This window comes from Geospiza fortis, unplaced genomic scaffold (assembly GCF_000277835.1).
Source record: "Geospiza fortis unplaced genomic scaffold, GeoFor_1.0 scaffold11, whole genome shotgun sequence".
NCBI lineage: Eukaryota > Metazoa > Chordata > Aves > Passeriformes > Thraupidae > Geospiza > Geospiza fortis.
In genome coordinates, this window is record NW_005054304.1 from 7265145 (window position 1) to 7284921 (window position 19777).

Genomic DNA, 19777 nt, shown 5'->3' on the forward strand with positions numbered 1-19777 from the left:
GAGTGAGACCATGTCCTGCATCTTTGAGATTTGCGTGCCACACCAACGTTCGTAACTCTTCTTGGGTTCTTCTATCTGATGCATTTATAAACAAAAGACATCTAATGCCCAAAAGACTAAGACATCTAATGCCCATTTTTTCCTTCCAAAGATCAGCAAAATAACAGCATAAGAACTTCAAACATGTCAGCAATGGTTGTAATTTCAAGAAGCACAATGAACAAAAATCTACACTGCAAATCTGGCCCAATGCTGAACACTGAAGCAACAATACCAAAAGATGCAACTCTGAGTCTGAACAACTCAACCCAGCGTGACATTTTAATTTCATGCTGCTTTGTGCAACTCCTCCTTGCCTTGTATTAGAAGCTTTTAAATAAAAATGTGGTTCAAAGCCATGCTACCAAATTTTTTTTTCCTGCTACTATAAGAAACTTTACCTTAAGAAAAATGAAGACAGCCACCACCTAGCTAAAAATTTAATTCGTTTAAATTTAAGAGGACAAGCAATTCATACGGGTTGAGCTGTGCCTGACTAGACAGATGGCATTAAAATTTCTTTCAGTGTTCAGAAACTGTAGAAAGCACAGTTGCTAAAATGCTTTAGGAGTGCTGGTATGTATTAGCCAGTAAACAGTTGCAGGTGAAGCCCCATAAGGTGCTCCAATAAACCATTTAAATATATCTCTAGGTGCCTAAATCAATACTGTGATGGTGAACCTTTGCTTACATGTCCATGTTTGGCAGACATTTGACCAATTCAGGTTCATACCTCTGACATCAACACTACTAATAGGACTAATTAATGTAGCTCATATCCTTCTACTTCTCAAACAGCAAGAGAAATCCAAGCTTCCTGCCTTGCATTTCCAACAGAGTAGAAGCATCTGTTCTGAAGATTAAAAGTGACATTTGCTTTTAAGTTCTTTGAAATAATCCCCATGCTTTTCAGAGTGTGAGGACTAATGATTTTTGTCAGTTTGGATGTTTCAGGATCCTGTTCTAGCGAGCTACATTCCTGTCATGTTTTTTTTCCTGGATAAAATACAAGTAAATCCCAATGCAACAGAGCGTGCACAGTTGCAAACCCTCGAGAGGTGTATTACGCTCCATCCATCCAAAGTACACTCTGTTGGATACAGTGTGACTTCAGACAACCACTACAGAAGTCTCCACCCACAGATGACTAAAAAACACTGTGTTCTACTTGCAGTTCAGACTGTGTGTGAGGAAAGCACCATGGCTGCCTAGGGAACAACCCCTGTGACTCAGAAACATGGGGTTTGGGGGTCTGGTCCATGCTTACAAGTACAGAAAGAAAGTATCACAGCAGGTTCAGGCCAACATTGTTCCATCTGTGTTCCTCTTCAATGTGATCCCCCAAGGCACAAGGCATCCTTCCCCCCAGCACGCAAGAGGTGAAGTGATTTACTCCCCACAAGGACTGGACTCTAAGGTCATGTAGTTGATGCTGAGAGACTGACTAGGACCCATGGGCTCACCATCTTCTACAATGGAGTAGGGCCATAAAAACACAGTTATTTCTGCAGCACCTATGTCTATCATGTCTGGAGTGATGCCCGCTCAGGTGGTCTGAATACATACTTTTTACCTATATCTATAAATACTAACTGGCACTGAACACTTAATTCAGTTTCCCATCCCTTTTCTCCAACAGAAACAGACATTCATATGTGGCACTTGAGCCAATCCTGTCTAAATAATGTGACACAGAAGGAAGAGATTGTTGAGAAAAAACATGCACAGAATGGTACTGCTATCACATCTCATGCTACTGCATGTGTGTTCTGGTAGGAAGCACTTCAAATACAGCCCAACTACTAAGATGAGAATTAAATCACAAGGAGGAAAGTATTAGAACATGCACTAGAAGGCATGGTAAAAACATGCAAGGCAAAATTCTTTCCCCGAAATTAAAAGTGTAATTACTTTGGTGCAAAGTTTCACACACCTCACAGATATTTTAAGAGCTGCACGTCTACTCCTCTGAAATGCCCCCCTGTTGTAAACACGCCTCCATCCTTGATTACCAGTAATAAGATCGAAGAAAAAAACCCCACCAAATAAACCAAACTCCATAGGAACCACAAAATTCCCTCTGTTCTATTTCCACCTAAACACCTTTATTTCCAGTGGTGGACATAGCCAAGGACTAGAAGATAGGCTATTCTACCATTCTGGCTTCATAAAGCAACTGAAAACTCAAAGGCCACCAGCCTTGTGATCACTATCTCATTTCAAATCAAAAACTCCCATCACCTCACAGTAATTGTCTGCTTCTCTGGCCCTATGAAGAAGACTCCAATAACTTGTCACTGTATTTCAGAGTCTAAGGCAATGAAGAACCTAACTGCTTGGCTTGGGAAAGGTGGAAAGGAAAGCACAAAAAAAAAAACTCCACAGAGTTCTAAATTATTATTACTTACCTCAGAATTAGTATAGTGATCTTTCAGAATGGAAAAAGAGTAACAAGGCAGTATATGCCATCACAGTAGACTAAATGCATATAGATACAATAGCAGTTCAGGAAAACAAACAGATGACAGTCTGGATGATCTGTCCGAGAGCATAGCTAACATCTGTGTTTTTTTTTTTAATTGCAAAGCACTTCTGTGCAATGCTTGACTGATCATTATTTCATATATTCACAGCTAAAGAAGCAGCTTCCCTGACAAGAATATCCTGCTGCCTGGCATTTGTACTTTTTACTAATATCCCAATTATGTTACTACTGATGACCAAGAAACAATAAAGTATTCAGTAAAAAAAAATGGCCATGCACCAAATTCTCAGATTCTCAGATGTTCAGTCTACACAGTCTTGAAAAACAAAACTATTTCTATGGCATAAAGAAGTACTCCAAGATCAGAACAATTTTGAATAGAAGGCAAAATAGAAATCAAACACCAAGTAAATGGAACAAGTTTTCTGTTGAGTAGGTTTGACTGACAAGATCATCCTTACTTGCTGTCAAAGAGTGACAGTCCACACTGAGGTGGCTGAACAAGCAGTGAAATAAAAACTTACTGTCAAAGGAAGTAAGAAAACTTAACTGCCACCAGCTGTCACTGTACCAGCCTTACCCTCTTGTTCTTAGTCAATTCTAGTTGCTTTCCAACCTTGCCAATCTAGAAGGCACACCAGGTTGATCAAGAGTACAAGACAGAACTGACAGCTGACAGTTCTGCAGCCAGACAGATCAAATGGGAACAAGGGATGAGACCAACAGACCCCAACACCATTTTGCATGGTAAGACTATGATGTTATTTGCTGCTTTGTACTATTTGGGTATTATCCACCCACTGCTTGATGCCTCTGGAAGAGCAGCTGCCCAGATGACTAACGCTAACGCCCACAATGGAGAAGACAACACTCCAGATGCTATGGAAGAACAATACAAGGAACAATGAAGAACAAAACATTTCCATGTCACATTTAAAGCCAGAAAAACTACACATCCCATTTGTTTCCACCCTCTAGAGAATTATTTAATCATTACTCAATAATGCCTGGGGGCAAAACTCTCGGGTTTTGGTTTTTTGTTTTGTCAAGGACAAGTACTATATTTTTTTTCTCATATACAACTTTACCCAACGATGGTTGAGATTATTAACATAAATGTGAACACTGAAGCATGCACTGCAATAGTAAAAGACAAGCAGAAACAACTCACAATTGTGTAAATACAGAGTTCAAAAAGGCCCAGATATGGCAATACCCCAAGAGCTGACTTAATGAAACTATGAACTCCTTTTAGCTAGTACACTTAACACATCTGACTGAGAAAGCCTATTGTTAACCAGAACAACTACAAAATTACGTACTAGCATTGTCAATATATGCTAGAGTTCGACCTCACCAGTGCTATACATGTGCATGTACTTGAGATTATTTCATGTTATCAATATGCCCATTCACTTCTGCTTGTTTTTCCTGCAATCACCTGTCAAACCTTCCTGCATTCTTGAGCAGCCTCAGTGGCTGCAGTTCTGCTTACCCACTCACCAAAGCACTGTTGGGTGGCTGAAGAATAGCAGAGTCTTACCCTTGATGCACTTTTAGTTTTAACATTAACATACTAAAGCACTTCAGCCTGTTTAGCACTCCTGAACAATCACAAGAACCATGCACTCAAGCATAAGCATGTTTTTACAGTGAATGATTCTCAAGCACATCCCAAGTATTTCCAGTGCCAGTCCATAGCACATGCAAGTGTTGCACTCCTGTTGTTTGATTTTGGAACTGAAGCAATCTGTGCTTCTTGAGTGGGACATATCAAGTCATCAGCCAAAACAGGAGCTTCTCAGTCCATCTCTGCCACTCGTTGCTGTCCTAGATTGCATGGTAAAGTGTGTATGCTGTTTGTCATCTGTTAGAGGTGTGGCTCTGTTATCTTCTGTTAACTGGGCAGTTTTCTTTATCTCTTCCACAACCAATCCTCCCTCTGGGGAGACATCTGCTGTTAATGGGCCATTGAGTGTCACTGCATCATCCCATTGTGAGATGCTCTGCCCAGAGGGAGGAGCCAACCATTCCCAACTGGATATAATCTGAGATTTTGGGACATCAGGACAGCATTTTCCACAGCATTCCCAGAGCAGCTGTCTTTTCCACTGGATTCCCAGAGGAAGACCAGGCCCATCTACACCACCACTGGATCTTCAGAAGAAGCCTCCACCCTTCTACAGGATCACTGCTTCAACAGAACCACACCTGCTACTCCAGGAGGACTGCAGCCACCATTCCAATTGGACTGCTACCAGCACCCCAACCCACAGGGTGTCAGGCTGTATTCTAACTCTCTAAGTGTTGCTTTGTATCACTGCATTGTCTATTTTATTTTTATTTTCTTTCCTAATAAAGAGCTGTTATTCTTGCTCCCATCTCTCTGCCTGAGAGCCTCCCCTAATTTCAAAATTATAACAATTCAGAAGGAGGGGGTTTACATTTTCCAGTTCAGGGGAGGCTCCTGCCTTCCTTAGCAGACACCTGTCAGTTCAAACCAAAACACTTGCATAGCTTGGGTCCTACCAGCAGCTCTTCCAAGCTTCTGTTAGCTATTCATCCAAAACAAATGAGGGTAGGAACTTCATGCAATGCCTCACTGTGAGCAAGATAGCTCCTCTTACGCAAAGATAACTTGTATTTCTGCATTTCTTTGCCCCCACTTCTCAAATCAGTCTCAAATGCTGGCCACACACAGAATGATTCTTTGTGAAAGCACAGTGTGTTCTAATAAAGGGCAACCAACAGCTAGCTGGGTGTTCTGAAAGACAAACCACATGTCTGGGGATGAGCCAGGCAAATTCCTGCCTCTCCTCCAGAAAAGATTTTAAAAATCCCAAAAAATCAAATGCAGCTCAGATATCACGATCAGAAATTATGTGATGGTCTTACCATAAAGGACCTACCAGGTGAGATACTGCAACACAAAAGCTCCTTGTAAACATGCTACATACAGTAGCTTGAAACACAGTCATGATTTTAACAGCTACATTGAAATGCTTTTTTGCAACTAGTTGACAGTTCATGTCAAAACAAAAAAATACAAATTATTTCAAGTTTTCTTCCTTCTGAAAAATGTTTGGTAAATGCTATGACAGGTTTGTTTCTCTCCTTGAATGCCGGATACACTCAACTACACATAAAGAAAACTCTAAAAGTCAGCTTGAGCTCTTAGTTCTCCTGGATCATGGCTATACTTTACTAAAGATCTATCTATCCAAGCTACATACTCAATTTTGCCTGCATAGCCACTGTGGAAAAGTCTTGTACCTGTTCACCCATGGACAAGCAAAGTAGCCTTTGACAGATTTACAAAAATAAAGCTGAGCGTTAGGGCAACAAAAGGCCTACCTTGACTTGCACCTTGATGATTTGTAAGAAAAGCAGGAAAGCACCTATTCAGTTCTGATCTCCTACCAGTCTACCTGGGAGATCAGGGCAAGAAGTGCAGAAAACAAACATTCTGAGTAAATTCTTCATACTTTGTTGAAACAGTTGGCACTTTCCTTAAGTGCCAGTATCACTGTCAATGATGGAGAGTCACTCCCCTTACTACTCTGGCATCTATCAATACACGGCAGTCATTGTTACTTCCACAGGACTGCTGCTGAGATCATGGCAAAGGAGAAGGGAAGATAATGGCTGGGGGGTTGGAAGCAGATTATCTTTAAGGTCCCTTCCAACACAAGTCATCCCATGACTCTCTGGTAGAGCAGTATGATGTTGTACTGGACTGATGAAATAGCTGGTCAAACACTGTGCACCCAACAGAAACCAAAAGGATAGGCTCCTCTACAGGTCACAAGAGTGCTTGTAGGACAGACGGACCTAAGGCCCAGATTTTAACAGATTACAGAACTCACTGGACAGATTTTAACTCACTGAAAAATTCAGAAGGTATTCTGATTTTATCTTTAATGCGGATAGTCAACAAACACAAAGCACACAGCTGTAGATTTTTCTTAAACTTAATCATCTTTGAGAATTTGTTTTGTCCTTCTTTCATGCATACAAACTCATCCAAATTCAAGATTCTCAGAATCTGATAAGTTTCTTTCTCAATGGGGCAAGGGGTACTAATTAGGTGAGCTAGTGAGATGTCAGCATTCAATCTAGGAACATGTGGGTGCATGTGATTGTTTGCACACAGCTCAGGCATTGAAGGGGAGGACACAACATGATGGACCCTGTACAGATCCTTTCAGATAATCTGAAATCTTAGCTGAACCTATGTCCCTGTAAAACAACCACTCAAACACCCTGCTTTTCCAAACGACTCCAATTTTAGATGCTAGGCTAGATATTCAAAAGCAGTCAGCCCTTACAAAGCTCTGCTACAAATAAGTTTTCTGGCAATTACCAAAGGGATCCACATTAGGACAGATGCAGAGCACTTATTAAAAAAATCTAAAATGCAACTTATTCTTCCCAAGAGATTCACGTTTATTCAATGTTCACCAAAAAGGCAAAACATCAGGCTGAAATATTTAAGTTCCAGGGCAGCTCAACTTCCCAGCCACTATTTTGCTGGCAAAATCTTGGTAAAAGACAAAGGTGGAATCCATTGCACATCCCATATCAGTTTGAGCCCTTCTTCTGCGTTCCCAGAGGCAGAAAGATTTCTGGAGAGCGAGTTCTGTGCCAGCATCCCATATCCCAATGAAACAGGATCAGAGGTTGCCTCATGGTGCTTGAATGCAAGGGGAATCAAGAACTACCTTCTCTCATATATGGCCACTCTTTTCTCCTCCCACTCATTCCCTAATCATCCCAATCTTCCTGAACCGAACTCATCCACACCGTTGGCTTTGATTCCACAAATAGACTTTTGCTAACTAGGGGATACAGAGAAAGGTTGGGTTTGCCATCTGTCCCCATCAAATCAGTTACTGTTTTCTTAAGCCAACTTTAAATCCAAGATAAACAGAAAACTTGAAGCAACTGAATGTCCTTAAGTCTTTGTGGAACACATTAACCTGACACCTTGACCAGCTATGGTCATCCATTTTGCTTCAAGTACAACCAAGAGATCTCCACGTTCTCTTCATGTAACCTGCATACTAGGATGAATTCCCAAGTCTGATTCTCCTTTAGGAGGCCTGCAAAGGCTTTCATTCCCATCATGTACCACTCACAGTCTAGAGCCATAGAGTTGAGCTAAGGAACACAGAGGCTGGGAAAAGAAGAAAAAACAAATCCACTACTACTCATCTGAACTGTCATCATGATGTTTACAAAATAGATTTCAAAGCAAGGTGTAAGCTTTGCTTACTAAAGTGGTTTCATTACTTCTCCCAGCCTCCCCTGTTTCTCAGTTTGGACAACAGCTGGCACGTACAGCAGCCCAACCAGCCGCATTATAAAGCATACATCTGAAATGCAGCTCAGGGAAAAATCTACAGAGACAGCTAAGACTTAAAAACTCCATCTCATAGATGGTGTGTAGGAGGTGGAAAGAGGCACTGCTAAATCTGTTACCTTTCCTGTGAATGATGAGTACACCACCCCTTCCATAAATAGACCCCAGAGGAAACATTATGCTGGTGACTGTGAAGAAGCAAGCTCACCACTGTGGCTCAGACACCAGGTCAGCTGTATGTGAACACATGCCCTCCTTCAAAGATCCTGGAATAACTATTACTTAGGTGTTTTTTTTAAAGTAAACACAAGGAATCTATTGAGAAGAACAGTGCTTAAAAAAAATGTACCCTCCTTTCAAGAAGATGTTTTATAAACTCCACACTAACAAAAGGTAACAAATGACATAAGGCTCCAATAAAAGCTTCCATCGTCCACCTGTGGGTCTGACAACCCTGCATTGCATTCTATCACAACAGCCATCACTAATCCCACCTGCCTTCCCCTTTTAAACTTTTGCTCTGCAATATGCACTCACAAAGCCGGTCTTCACACTGTGGACAAGGAAGAGAGTTCAGCTGCTAAATGCATTGGTCCAGCATCATCAAATACAGCAAACACACTTCAGAAAAAACTCCAGGACCATAGTAGGGATGAGGAGAGGGGAAGAAATCTTTCTTCCATCTGAAGATCTGTGCCAAGCCAGTGACTTCACTCTTGACCTGCTAGAATAATTTTCTCCAGAGAGGGGAATTAATTCAGCCTCCAGCTCTATTTGATCTCTGACCTTTACAAAACAATCTGCATACAGTATGTCTGAACTCAATCAGTTCTATCTTGAGGGATTTGTAAGATCATCTGGTGCATGCACAAAATTAAAAATGACCCAGCCATTAAAATTGATGCTATTAGGAATTTGAACAGAATCATTTGTTCAGATCAACCATATGAAGTATTAGCTAAGTCAGACAGGGGTTAAACAAGCATGTCTGAGTGCAGTCCTTACTGGGCTGATATGCTGGTTGTTAAGTAATGAACTGAAGTGTTTGATGCCACCAGAGTAATATTATTTTTAATTGACATAAGTAGATTCATTAGGCAAAGTAAAAGTGTTTCATGCACACATTATCATCTTTAAACTGCATTATGGATATAAATTCTACCAAACTGGCCAGCAACTGCATACACACTTGTAATTAAACCACACATTTCAATACCTTTAAAGTATTAACTTATTACAGATTATTAGCTTAGTAATTAAAAACACTTCAAATTAGAAGCAATCAGAAGCTCACAGTGAGTTCCCAACATCAGAGATGCTAACAGGTTTTATAGCTTCCAGCCTCTTCCTGAAGGCTCACACAAAAATCAAGAGAACCTGCAAGCTTCAAAAGTGCACTTTAACCCAGCTCAATTGCCCTTGTCATTTCCTTCCCCTAGCACATTTTGCATTACAAGCTGTAAAAACAATTTTCTTCAGATGAGATAGCTTGTTTCAACCACTGGTTCTTGCCTTCTTCATCTTGAATAGACATTCCCTATTAGAAATACTGTCTCTATAGATAAGTAGAGATTTCTTGTGACTGACACATAACCTGACACCTTAACTGAATTTTTCACACCACGCCAGGGCAATGCATGTTTGTTTAGACCACAGTGAACCCTTTGCCCTTTGGGCCTTAAAACCATCACAGGGAATTAGTAAGGAAAAAATAATCCACATATCTTTCTTATATATAGGAGCACACGAAGGAAGACCTACATTACACAATTAAAAGGTACAGCAGAGGTCAGCCAAAGGAGCCCAGAGCCTCATCCCACAGCTCCTGAGAAGAAATATGCATGGCTGACATAATACTGGCAGGCTATCAGCTGCTCTAGGTGATGCCCCTTCTACACAGGATGGAGTGGGAGGTGGGACAGAGGAATTAGGCTGCTTCAAAGGCACAAATCTTGCTTTATGTGCTTCTGAAGGAAAGGCAATTACAGACAGCTCCTCTTTCTGTTCATAGCTAACCTACCAAGCAGAGTAAAAGTAGTTCTATACTGGCTGCATCTCCTCATTTTGAGCTTGATTTTGACTTTTCTGACCCAAGTCTGGCAAACCTCCAGGGCATGTGCTAATAAAGCAAAAGGAAATAGCTCTGAAAGCTAACACCAAAAGTTTGGAGGGCAATCAATATGTCCACTACACTTGAGAATCAGGCTTTCTGCCTGCTCCAGCCTTGCAAAAAGCATGTTTTTTTGAAGGACAACTTTAGCAGGTTACACCTCAAGTTTCATCATAGGGAATATTTTGCATTAGATAAGCCACTGGCAAAAAAAAATTCCAATCTAAAAGTTCAGATGCATTTCTGAGACATTCAATGTAGCTTTGTCCAGTAACAAATTCCAGTGTCCAGATATATCATGAAAGCTTTTGAAACACTCTGAGACAAGTGCTTAAAAAATGAAAAATTATTACCAATCATCCTTATCCAAGCCACTTAACTTCCTCTAGCAAACAAATTAACACAGTTGAAAGCAGGTAAGAGCCAGAGTTTAATAACAGTTTACTGTAGGAAAGATGGATCATCTCCTCTCTTTCATTATGTCCTAGCAGCTTCAAAACAGTCCCAGACATCTGCAAGCTCTGTCCAAGCTTTTATCAATTACTCCATAGACAATTTAAGAAATTCTACCAGTGGTTAAAATAGTCACAAAAATGGTGTATATCATATTACACTAATATTTGCTAATCATCACCAGTACTCTGATGATATAAGCTTCCTTTCTTCTGTAACAGTAACAGCACCGCCAGCAATTAGGTAGTCCCAATAAAGCATCCCACCTTCTTTAATCCTCCCTCTCCCTCTTAACCTACAGGATTTCTTCAGGAGGGAGATGACATTGGATTGACATTCTGAAAATACAGATTCACCTCTATCTCCACAGAGAAGTATTTACTCCACATTTCAGTTCTTGAAGTTTATACAACGCTCATCATCACATCAATCCAAGACCCCAATTTGCTACTCATGCCTTTTAAACATCCTGCTGCCGTGCTTTGCTGAACACACTGGCAGACATAAACACACACATCGCAGTGCTTTGCCAAAATGTCATTTCAGCACCATAAACTTTCACTGCTAGCTAAAAAACCCAGCCAGCTGCAGTCCTTGGTTTTTACAACATCAGCAACCAGCTACCATCACAAATCCTCTGGAGACAATGATTTCCAGATAGGCGCAGAATGAATCACACTTAAGCTTCTTACCTTCCAAGACTTACCCACTGCTTCTTGGCCAGCAGAGGAAAGGAGCACTGAAACACGGCAGCAGATGCTAAGGAGACAGCTTTAAGCTTGTAAAACCCTTACCCTAAGTTGCCACTTTACAATTTGCCCAGCTATCACGAGCTACATGAAACTATGGCCCATCTGAAATTGCTGAATCTTTCACACAAAGTGGGCAAGAACAGGAAGAGTTGGCATGAACATACATCATCCCCAAATGAACTCAGAAGTATTCCTCTCACCCAGTAGCACCTTCCTGAGTATTTAGCATAGGATTGGCAACTACTTAGAACAGGAAAAAAAAAATTCTGTGAGTACTGCATGAAATCCCATAGATGGATACATAGGAAAAACTGGGACACTACAAAATGGAATTGGTTCCATCGTTAGCCTTAGAGAATGCCATAATGCAATGGCCATAGCTACACAGGGGAGATCAACACAGAAGCTTGGAATGTGCTGTGGGGGCACGTTAGGTAAGTTACATGGAAACAGGAGATGGAGGCTATGGGAGGTGGAAGGGAGACCAGAGTAAAGAAGAGGGAGGAAACAGAGCAGATTGCAGACAAGCAAGTCCTAACAATAAATGCCAAAGGCAGACTCCTGGTAAAGGAAGGGGACTGTCTTTTGCTTCTCTCTCATAAATTGAAGAAAAAGAAATTAAAAACTGTGTTCTATTTAAAGACTTTACAAATATTAGCTCATTAGACATGAACAATTCCTAGTGGAGAATGTGTTTACCCTTCTATCAGCTGACAAACAATTCTTCTTGGAGACAAAAGGAGATAGGCATATACAGATTAAGATGGGGGTACTTAATTTCTCCACAGTCAAAGATAAATCTGAGGTTAAGCAATTGCTAGAAAACAAAGAACAACATGATGCCACCCAAAAGCTCCTTAACTCAATTCCTCCACAGATAATTAGGAATACATTATGGTCAGAAGCAGTGAAGGCAGCAGGTAGACCCTGAATACCAGCCTGCACTAAAATGTTCTCACAGCATGGAAGCCATTAGGAAGCCAGGAAAACTCCAAGACCTTTATATTACACTGACATTTGCTCCTGAATTAATGAAGAGCAATAACCTCCAGGATATTTTGATAACACCTTACGAGTTTTCTTTCCTCAGGTTCTGCTTAAGTCACGGATATGGAAATGCTGTAACAGAGAGAACATGGCTTTCCTTCAAATACTACTTTGCCCTCTGAGAAAAAACACTGGCAACATGCCCCACAGTAGGAAAATTATTTTCTCTGCCAACCAGGGAGGTCAAGCATAAGTTGGTATTCAGAGTTCTACCAGCACTTCAACACCCTTTTCAACAAATACAAAAACTCTAGCACTTCTATATACAGTCACCCATCTTCCACCTTCTGTTTTCCCCCCGCCAAGTATTGTTACTTTCTGTGCACATTCATTTCTATATTGCCCAGCCTAATTTTAAATATTTCAAACAGAGGTGTTAAAAGTGACATAAAATTAATCTACTCACATCCAGAAGTACTACCAGAATGTGCACATACCTGCCAAGGAGGAAGTGACAGGTAAGAAAAATCTTATAAAGCAAAACAAAGGCAGAAGAAAAACATTGTATCTCCTTGCTGGCTTTGTGACTTCTGTACCCTTGCTATTAATCAGCGTATTTTCTGTGGGCATCATTAGCACATTTCATCAAATAAAATTTCCTGTAAACATTGCAGTCTGTTTCACACGCTCCACACTGCTCTTTACTGTGCCATTAAGCAGTATCAACATATACTAAGCCACATATGGTGGCTTGCCCATGTGGAAACACCAAGAGAAAACAGAACTGCATTAATGAAACTGCACTGAGTGGCTTCAACTGTAGCTGTAATGTGCTTCCAAAATAAATTCAAACCACTAAATCAAAGCCACTTGCATTCCAACACTCACAATTCATACCGGATTGCAACACAATTTCACAGCTCTACTGACATTCATTCCTGTGTACAACCTAGATGAGTTATGAGCTTTGCCATCAAAAAAATACATGTGCTGTCATGAGAAAGAGACTGGACTATGTACATAAAGCAGGTTTGAAACTTTAATATCACCTGCCTATGGGTGCCTTATGAGTCATAACAAATCAGAGTTTGCTGTTTCTAGAATATGCATTAGCTTTATAGAATGAATTTCTTATAGATATTTTAGTACAACACACCATCATTAATTCTGAGAGCAGTAAGAAAAGCTCTACCAAAATAAATCAGTCCAGCTGTGCTACAACCAAAGAGTTATGTGAGCTCACTGACAGTTCCACTTCCTCCAAGAACTTAAAGAAACAGCTAACAAAGGCTTTCTCTTAGAGGGTCCTCTGTGAATCAGCTCCTGAGCAGTGTGGATCCCCTAATGGGAAATCCATCCCTCATTCTTCCACTCTCAATCAATTTACAGACATTAAAAAAGGAGACACTGCTACCAGCTGCTAAATATCCTCTTGGTTTTGCAGCAGCCACTCATATATTATGCATAGATCAAGAATAAAATGATAAGCGGAGAAAGAAAATCTACCCCAGACGATATGCTCTGCACATGAGGATTCAAACAGAAATTCGAGAGCAAGTGTTGTCTGACTGTTGTCCAGCTGTGACTATCTGAGCAGTTCTTCTCCTATAAATCATCTAAACCACTTTAGTCTTTGTGTGCTAGTTATCCCACCAGAAACCACCCTATGAAAGCTTCCAGGGCCAGGCTGATGGGGCATTGAGCAACCTCAATAGTGGGAAGGTGTCCCTGCTTGTGGAAGGGGGTTTGGAACAAGATGATCTTAAAAGCCCCTTGCAACCCAAATCATTTTATGCTTCCAAACCGTTGCTGTAAAGGCTTGATTATTTAATATATTCAATCAAACTTATCCATTCTCCACTGTGACTTTTATTAGAGCCATAAAGGGTAAGAAGTAGTTGAGGAGGGCAAAAGATGCTGTACCCCTCTAAAGCCTGCCTGCTCTACAGTCTCTACAGAAAATATTTAACTCCAGAAGTTAACTGGTGGAGGCTATTTTTGCATTTGGCACATCAAAAACTTACTGAAGTTTCCTCACTTAAATCAAGGCTTGATGTTTTGCTCATACTGAACACTCTGGAAGATCTGCTTGCTCCAACTAAAGAACAACAGTTTCAGTCTCATGCAACTTGCACTTACCATCCTGCTTTTCCTTGGGGTCTGTTTGCCTTTTGGGACACATCTAGCAAACAGCAAACAATGGAAGGCAAAGGTGAAAAAACTCTCTAATTCTCTTTCTGAAAAAGGAAATTTGACATCTTTGCTCCACAACTTTGTCTTTTTAGCCAAGCTTTTCAAAATTACTTGACTAGCATAGACTGGAAAGATGGGGAATGGTGATCCTTCAATAAGCCAAGCATTCTCTACAGTATACTGAACATTAAGGTGGTCAGAGAATCAGGAGATCTTCATATTCTATCAAAATACGGTTCCACCTACACCCAAATTCTGCAATGATCAGACCGACTTCTACAATTTTATTTACAACAAAAAAGTACATTAAAATTAATTTTGAAAGTCTCAGGAATTTTCCATGTGGCATGTTAGTATTATGGCACTGTAGCAAAAAAAATATGCTAAATAAATCTCAAAAAGATAAAAAGAGACAAAACAAGAAAACACCTGTTGAAGCTTTTCAATTACCAAGGTAGACATTTTTATCATATGTAGGTAACAAGGAGAGCACTAAAGCAGTGTTGGGGAGTTTAATGTTGGTATTCAAACTTTGGAAACTGATATCCAAGATAACTTAAGTAGAAGTCAAATGTCATCCATAAGTTAATTCTGCCTAAGACTGCTACAGAAGGGTTTACAAACTGATCTCCATCTTTAAAATCAAAGTGTAAAAACTCAGGATTTTATATTCAGGTTTTTTAAATTACAGATGGCAATCAAAACTTCTTTGGGAAGACAAAGGAATCTCTGTTTGCAACAAGACAAGTCAGATATCTTTGAAATAAGTGGTATTGCTTACAGTCAAGAAATTGATGCTTAATAAAGCAGAAAAGTATCCTTCTTTCTGCCACTGAAAGGCCAATTCTCAGAGATACTGACAGGGTCTGCATTCCTTCTACTAGTAACATTTCCCAAACGAACAAGTAACAGATGACTGGAATCCACTGTGATGTCTGGTGCCTTAATCAAAACTGAGTTGCTCTCACCAAAATTAAAAGGTGTTTCATCATGTCTTTAGTCTCAGCAATGCACCATGTCTCATGGAGCTTCCCTGTAAGAAGGGTCAAAAAGGCTTCTACAAATTTTTATATTTGATTATGGTGATTCCCCAAAGCGGAATCATTCACCCTGGCTCGGAACAAAGGATAATGTCTGTGGAAAATTTTGGTGGTTCACAAGATTAGCTGTTCTAGCAAAGTAGTAAGATAATAAATACTCTAAACCTGTGGGTTCCACTGCACTGAATGTTTATGCTATGATGCTGCTTGAATTCTAAGGAGTGCCAGGAAAGGCAGGGGGTGGGAAAGGGAGACAGAGCTATCAGGAAGCAGATTCCCTATATACTTGTTATCTGCTACTGTAACTTCATGTTTTCAGAGCTATTTATTGCAAATGTGTTAAATCAAGAGACACTGCTAAAAAAAAGGATTTAGCACATAGAGATACCAAACATGATCCATACAGAACCCAAAAATCTTAGGGACAAGACCTGTTCTTCTGTTTACTTTAGCAGAACTTACAGCACATGAAATCCATATGACTACAGCACCACAGGGTACTCAAAGAACCTTGACATTTCAGCCTGACTGGGAATTAGGGTGCCAGAACAGTAAAAATAAAATTACTCAGCATGGAAATCATAGAACTTGGCAACTGTTTATTCTTGAGATGCCAGGGAACCAAATGGCATGGATTCAGTGAGGTTAAGAACTTCAATTGGTTAATTAACTATCTGAAAACAAACTTTATAATCCATATTTTGTTTTCAAAATATTATACACTGGACACTCAGTTGCTGGTACACCCCCCACCCATTTGCATCCATAGATTCAGGCTGACTTGCAAATAGAACAGGCGTGTTCATCTCTGCATTAAATGCAACTACTAGTAGTTTTTACTTTCTTAAAAACTCAATTAGAAGACACACAGAACACAGAAATGAAACACACACAGTCACACAATAAATGTTTTATGATTCAGTAAAATCCTGCTTGCAATACATTAGCCCTTTTATAATTAATGTGAGCCTACAAACCACCACTACCCTGGCTGTGTTGAGCAGTGACCTTCTGCTAAAGCAGAAATCCCCCAGGCAGCCTGAGATGGGCACCCTCAAGTCATCCCTGTCTGTCACTGTCTCAGCTGTCACTCCACACTGCCTGCTCACACCAGCTGCAGGGCAGGTGGGTGACAGGGGGGTGTCACAGCAGCCCTCCAGCCTGGCCTCACTTGGCTGCTTCAGCTTGTGCTTCATGCTCCAAAGCACGTCAGTTTTTAAGGCTGCACTAGGCCAGCTTGGAGAAACTTCTTAAGAAAGAGTTTTACCAAGAATTTGCTACTTATTTCCTCTGCATAAGTATCATTCCATCCACAGGTTTAAAAAAAATAGTGTTTTTAATTAGTTGAAAGTCAAAACCAAACTTCCATCAGGGCACAAGAAAAATGCCAGTCACCACACAAGACTGCAGGCTTTCCCACAGGCAAGCAGCCTTAACACACAACCTTACAGAGAGAGATAAAGGACACAAAGTTGCACTGGTACTTTTAATGCCTGGTTGGCACCTTCTGTTATCTCAGAAAGACTCACCCTGCTTCCTCCGTGGTCCCACTGCTACTCTGGATGCCCACTCCTGCCCTACCCAACTGTCAGTTTACCTGGAAAATCCAAGCGAAAGCTATCCCATGTGCCTCCAAGCTGCAAAGGAATGCAAATCCACCAGGTTTTAAAATAACTACATGTTACTCAGGGTTGATATTGACATTTTCTAAATGGCCACTCATTCCTTGCAGAAACAGTCAAAGACAAAGGTGCGAGGCAGTCCAGGAGGAGCCACAGATAGTCATCAGCTACATGGCCATACTGCATAGACGACTGAGAATCTCAGTCTAAAAAAATCAGTATCAAGCCTCAAATGAATGATTTTACATATCTACAGAACAAAAAAAAAAAAAACCAGTGCAGAGTAATGTCGTTATTAATACAAATAATATGCATGTACATTATGGATGTTCTTTCATTTCACAGATGTGATTTTATTCTGTTACAGCCATCATGACTTATATTTAAGCTTGACAATACAGAGAAGATATTTAAATGAAAGTCAGCAGACATTTGCTTTACACTTGATAATTACAGGGATCTCTCCCTATAGAGAGAGATAAAAAGGCATTAGTTATGGTCAATACTAGAGGGGGTAATTGCGCATTACAGCAGTGATGATCCTTATTACACTGAGTTTCAAGAGCTGTGAACAGAAAAGAATATTCTCAGCATAAAACTACACAAGAGCTTTAGCAGAAATGAAGAGCAGAGACTACTGTGACCATGCCATATTCGTGTATCCCCTGGCAGGTCATTAGATTCTCCATTTTGCAAATCTTCCCACACAGCTTTTACAAAGATCCATGACCACATTAAAAGCACCATGTTACTTATAGCTGAAAAAAAGAAGGCTAAAAAAAAATCCCACAGGAACATTGATTTGAAAGAGAATAAAACTGCTTGTGAGATGTTTCCCCAGACAATCCACCACAGTGAAATGAATGCCTACCACAACGTAATAGCCCTTCCTATTCCCCATAGTAAAGCACCAATAAGATTTGTCAGACAGACAGGACTGCACTTCAACATGGATAAAAAAACTCCAGTTTTTAAGGATGGAATTTTTACAGCTCCTCTGGACAACTTGCTGCAAATAAGATACACAATAGAACTTCATGCTCAATTCCATGACAGCCACATTTTTGTGTAAATATTAAATACTCTCCCTAATCCTATTTTTGTCTAACTCTCAAACGTTCATACAAAAAACAGCACAGGAGGCAGCATTTGTCTCTTCCGAGTTATTTTTGTCTCTTAAAAAATCCACTCCACACATTTTGGAAAGCATTGTTCCTGCCACCCGGGGTCACTTTTCACCTAGTGTCAGTGGATATACATTAACTACAGTGCATGATTAAAAATACCTACAGCGTTTCACAGGATGACCTAGAGCAAAGTTGATCTGCACAGTTGAGGCTATTTAGAGGCATTTTTGAGATAGTGTCACTGTATTAATGGAAGACAGTGACTCTCCAGATAATAGTCCACTTTAGATGCAATGTGTCTAACCAGTCAGTGGATTGGTACACAAACCCTCCTCTCTACAACTAGAGAGGATACAACTTGTGCTGTTAAACCTGAGATGTGCTGTTTGACCTTTCAGTGCTAGCAGATTGCTTTTCAATCCCAAATTACTGGGAAAAACAGTTACATTTTCACAAAACTAAACAGCTATCCTGCAGCAGCTGGTCTCCACTAGAGGCTCTTGAGTTCAGCACCACTACTAGATCACACTTTAAACCATGATCCAAATGAACTAAAACATTTCAGATTAGTTAAGTTCCATGCCTGATCCTACCCAAGTTGCCAGATCCTGCGAGTCACTCAAAATACAAGCTATAAACAGCAGACATCTTTGCTGTTTGTTTGGCACAACACAAACTTGTATTCATACAACTGAGACACAGAAAGCACTCCATCTGCCTCTCAGTTCATGAGCCCCTCATCGCTCACTTCTTCACCTGGAAAAGACTGTAAATAAACCAACCTGTTTGGCCAACTGGTCCTTCTTCACCAAGCCAGTGGCTGCAGCAATGTTCCCTGCTCCTTCCACCGTCTTCTGTGCCACCGCCGTCACTCCCGTCACCACAGCTCCCCCAACATTGGACACCTGCTCTTTGGTCTTCTCAGCCACTGAGGAGAAGCAGAAGATGGAAAAAACACATGATGCCTCTGGGAGCTGTAAGTTTTTCAGAGAACTTATCACTGACAGCCCAACATCATGAAAAGCCATAAGGCCATAAGGCATAAGTTACATTTTCTGTACCCCAAGTAGATCTTAAGAAATTAAACTGTCCACCTGGTAATGCTGGAGCAGCAGAGGTAAAAATAAGTTTTAGCTGAGGCTCAATTTCTTTCATGTGAGAGATATCTGACATTTTGATTCATGTCTAACTCCAGGGAAGAAAAGTCATTATTTAGGTGCTCTTATTATGTCCATCTCACTGTATAATATATCCTAGTTTGGAAATGCATTCCAATTAGCCCACCAAACTGCATGACACAAGGCATGGAAGATGTGATTTTTTGCATTAGACTCAAAAATTGTTGATTATTCCTTTTTTATTTTCTAAGATCTATTTCATTAAAAAGTAGATCTATCAGTGCTCAACCAGAGCATTTCAAACAGAACCTTTTATCTGACCCCCTTGAGATTTTTGCCCCAATGCTGATACATAATATACTAATTCATAAAAAGACTGAATGTCAAAGCAAACTGGATTAACAGCTAACTTCCAAGCCCCAGGGAAACAACAACTCATTTAGCCTACATATACATCAGCAGTTGCCATTCTACCTTTCAGAATATCAC

At 40.4% G+C, this 19777-nt stretch overlaps 1 protein-coding gene across 2 annotated transcripts in view; it reads right to left on the minus strand.

The window, feature by feature from the left end:
• Positions 1–19777, minus strand: part of SNCA (synuclein alpha) — a 61857-nt gene that overhangs the window by 28020 nt on the left and 14060 nt on the right. For both annotated transcript variants that reach the window (XM_005418128.2, XM_031066417.1), the window contains exon 4: positions 18953–19098. In XM_005418128.2, coding sequence (XP_005418185.1) covers positions 18953–19098 — 146 coding nt within the window. The remainder of the gene's footprint in view (positions 1–18952; positions 19099–19777) is intronic.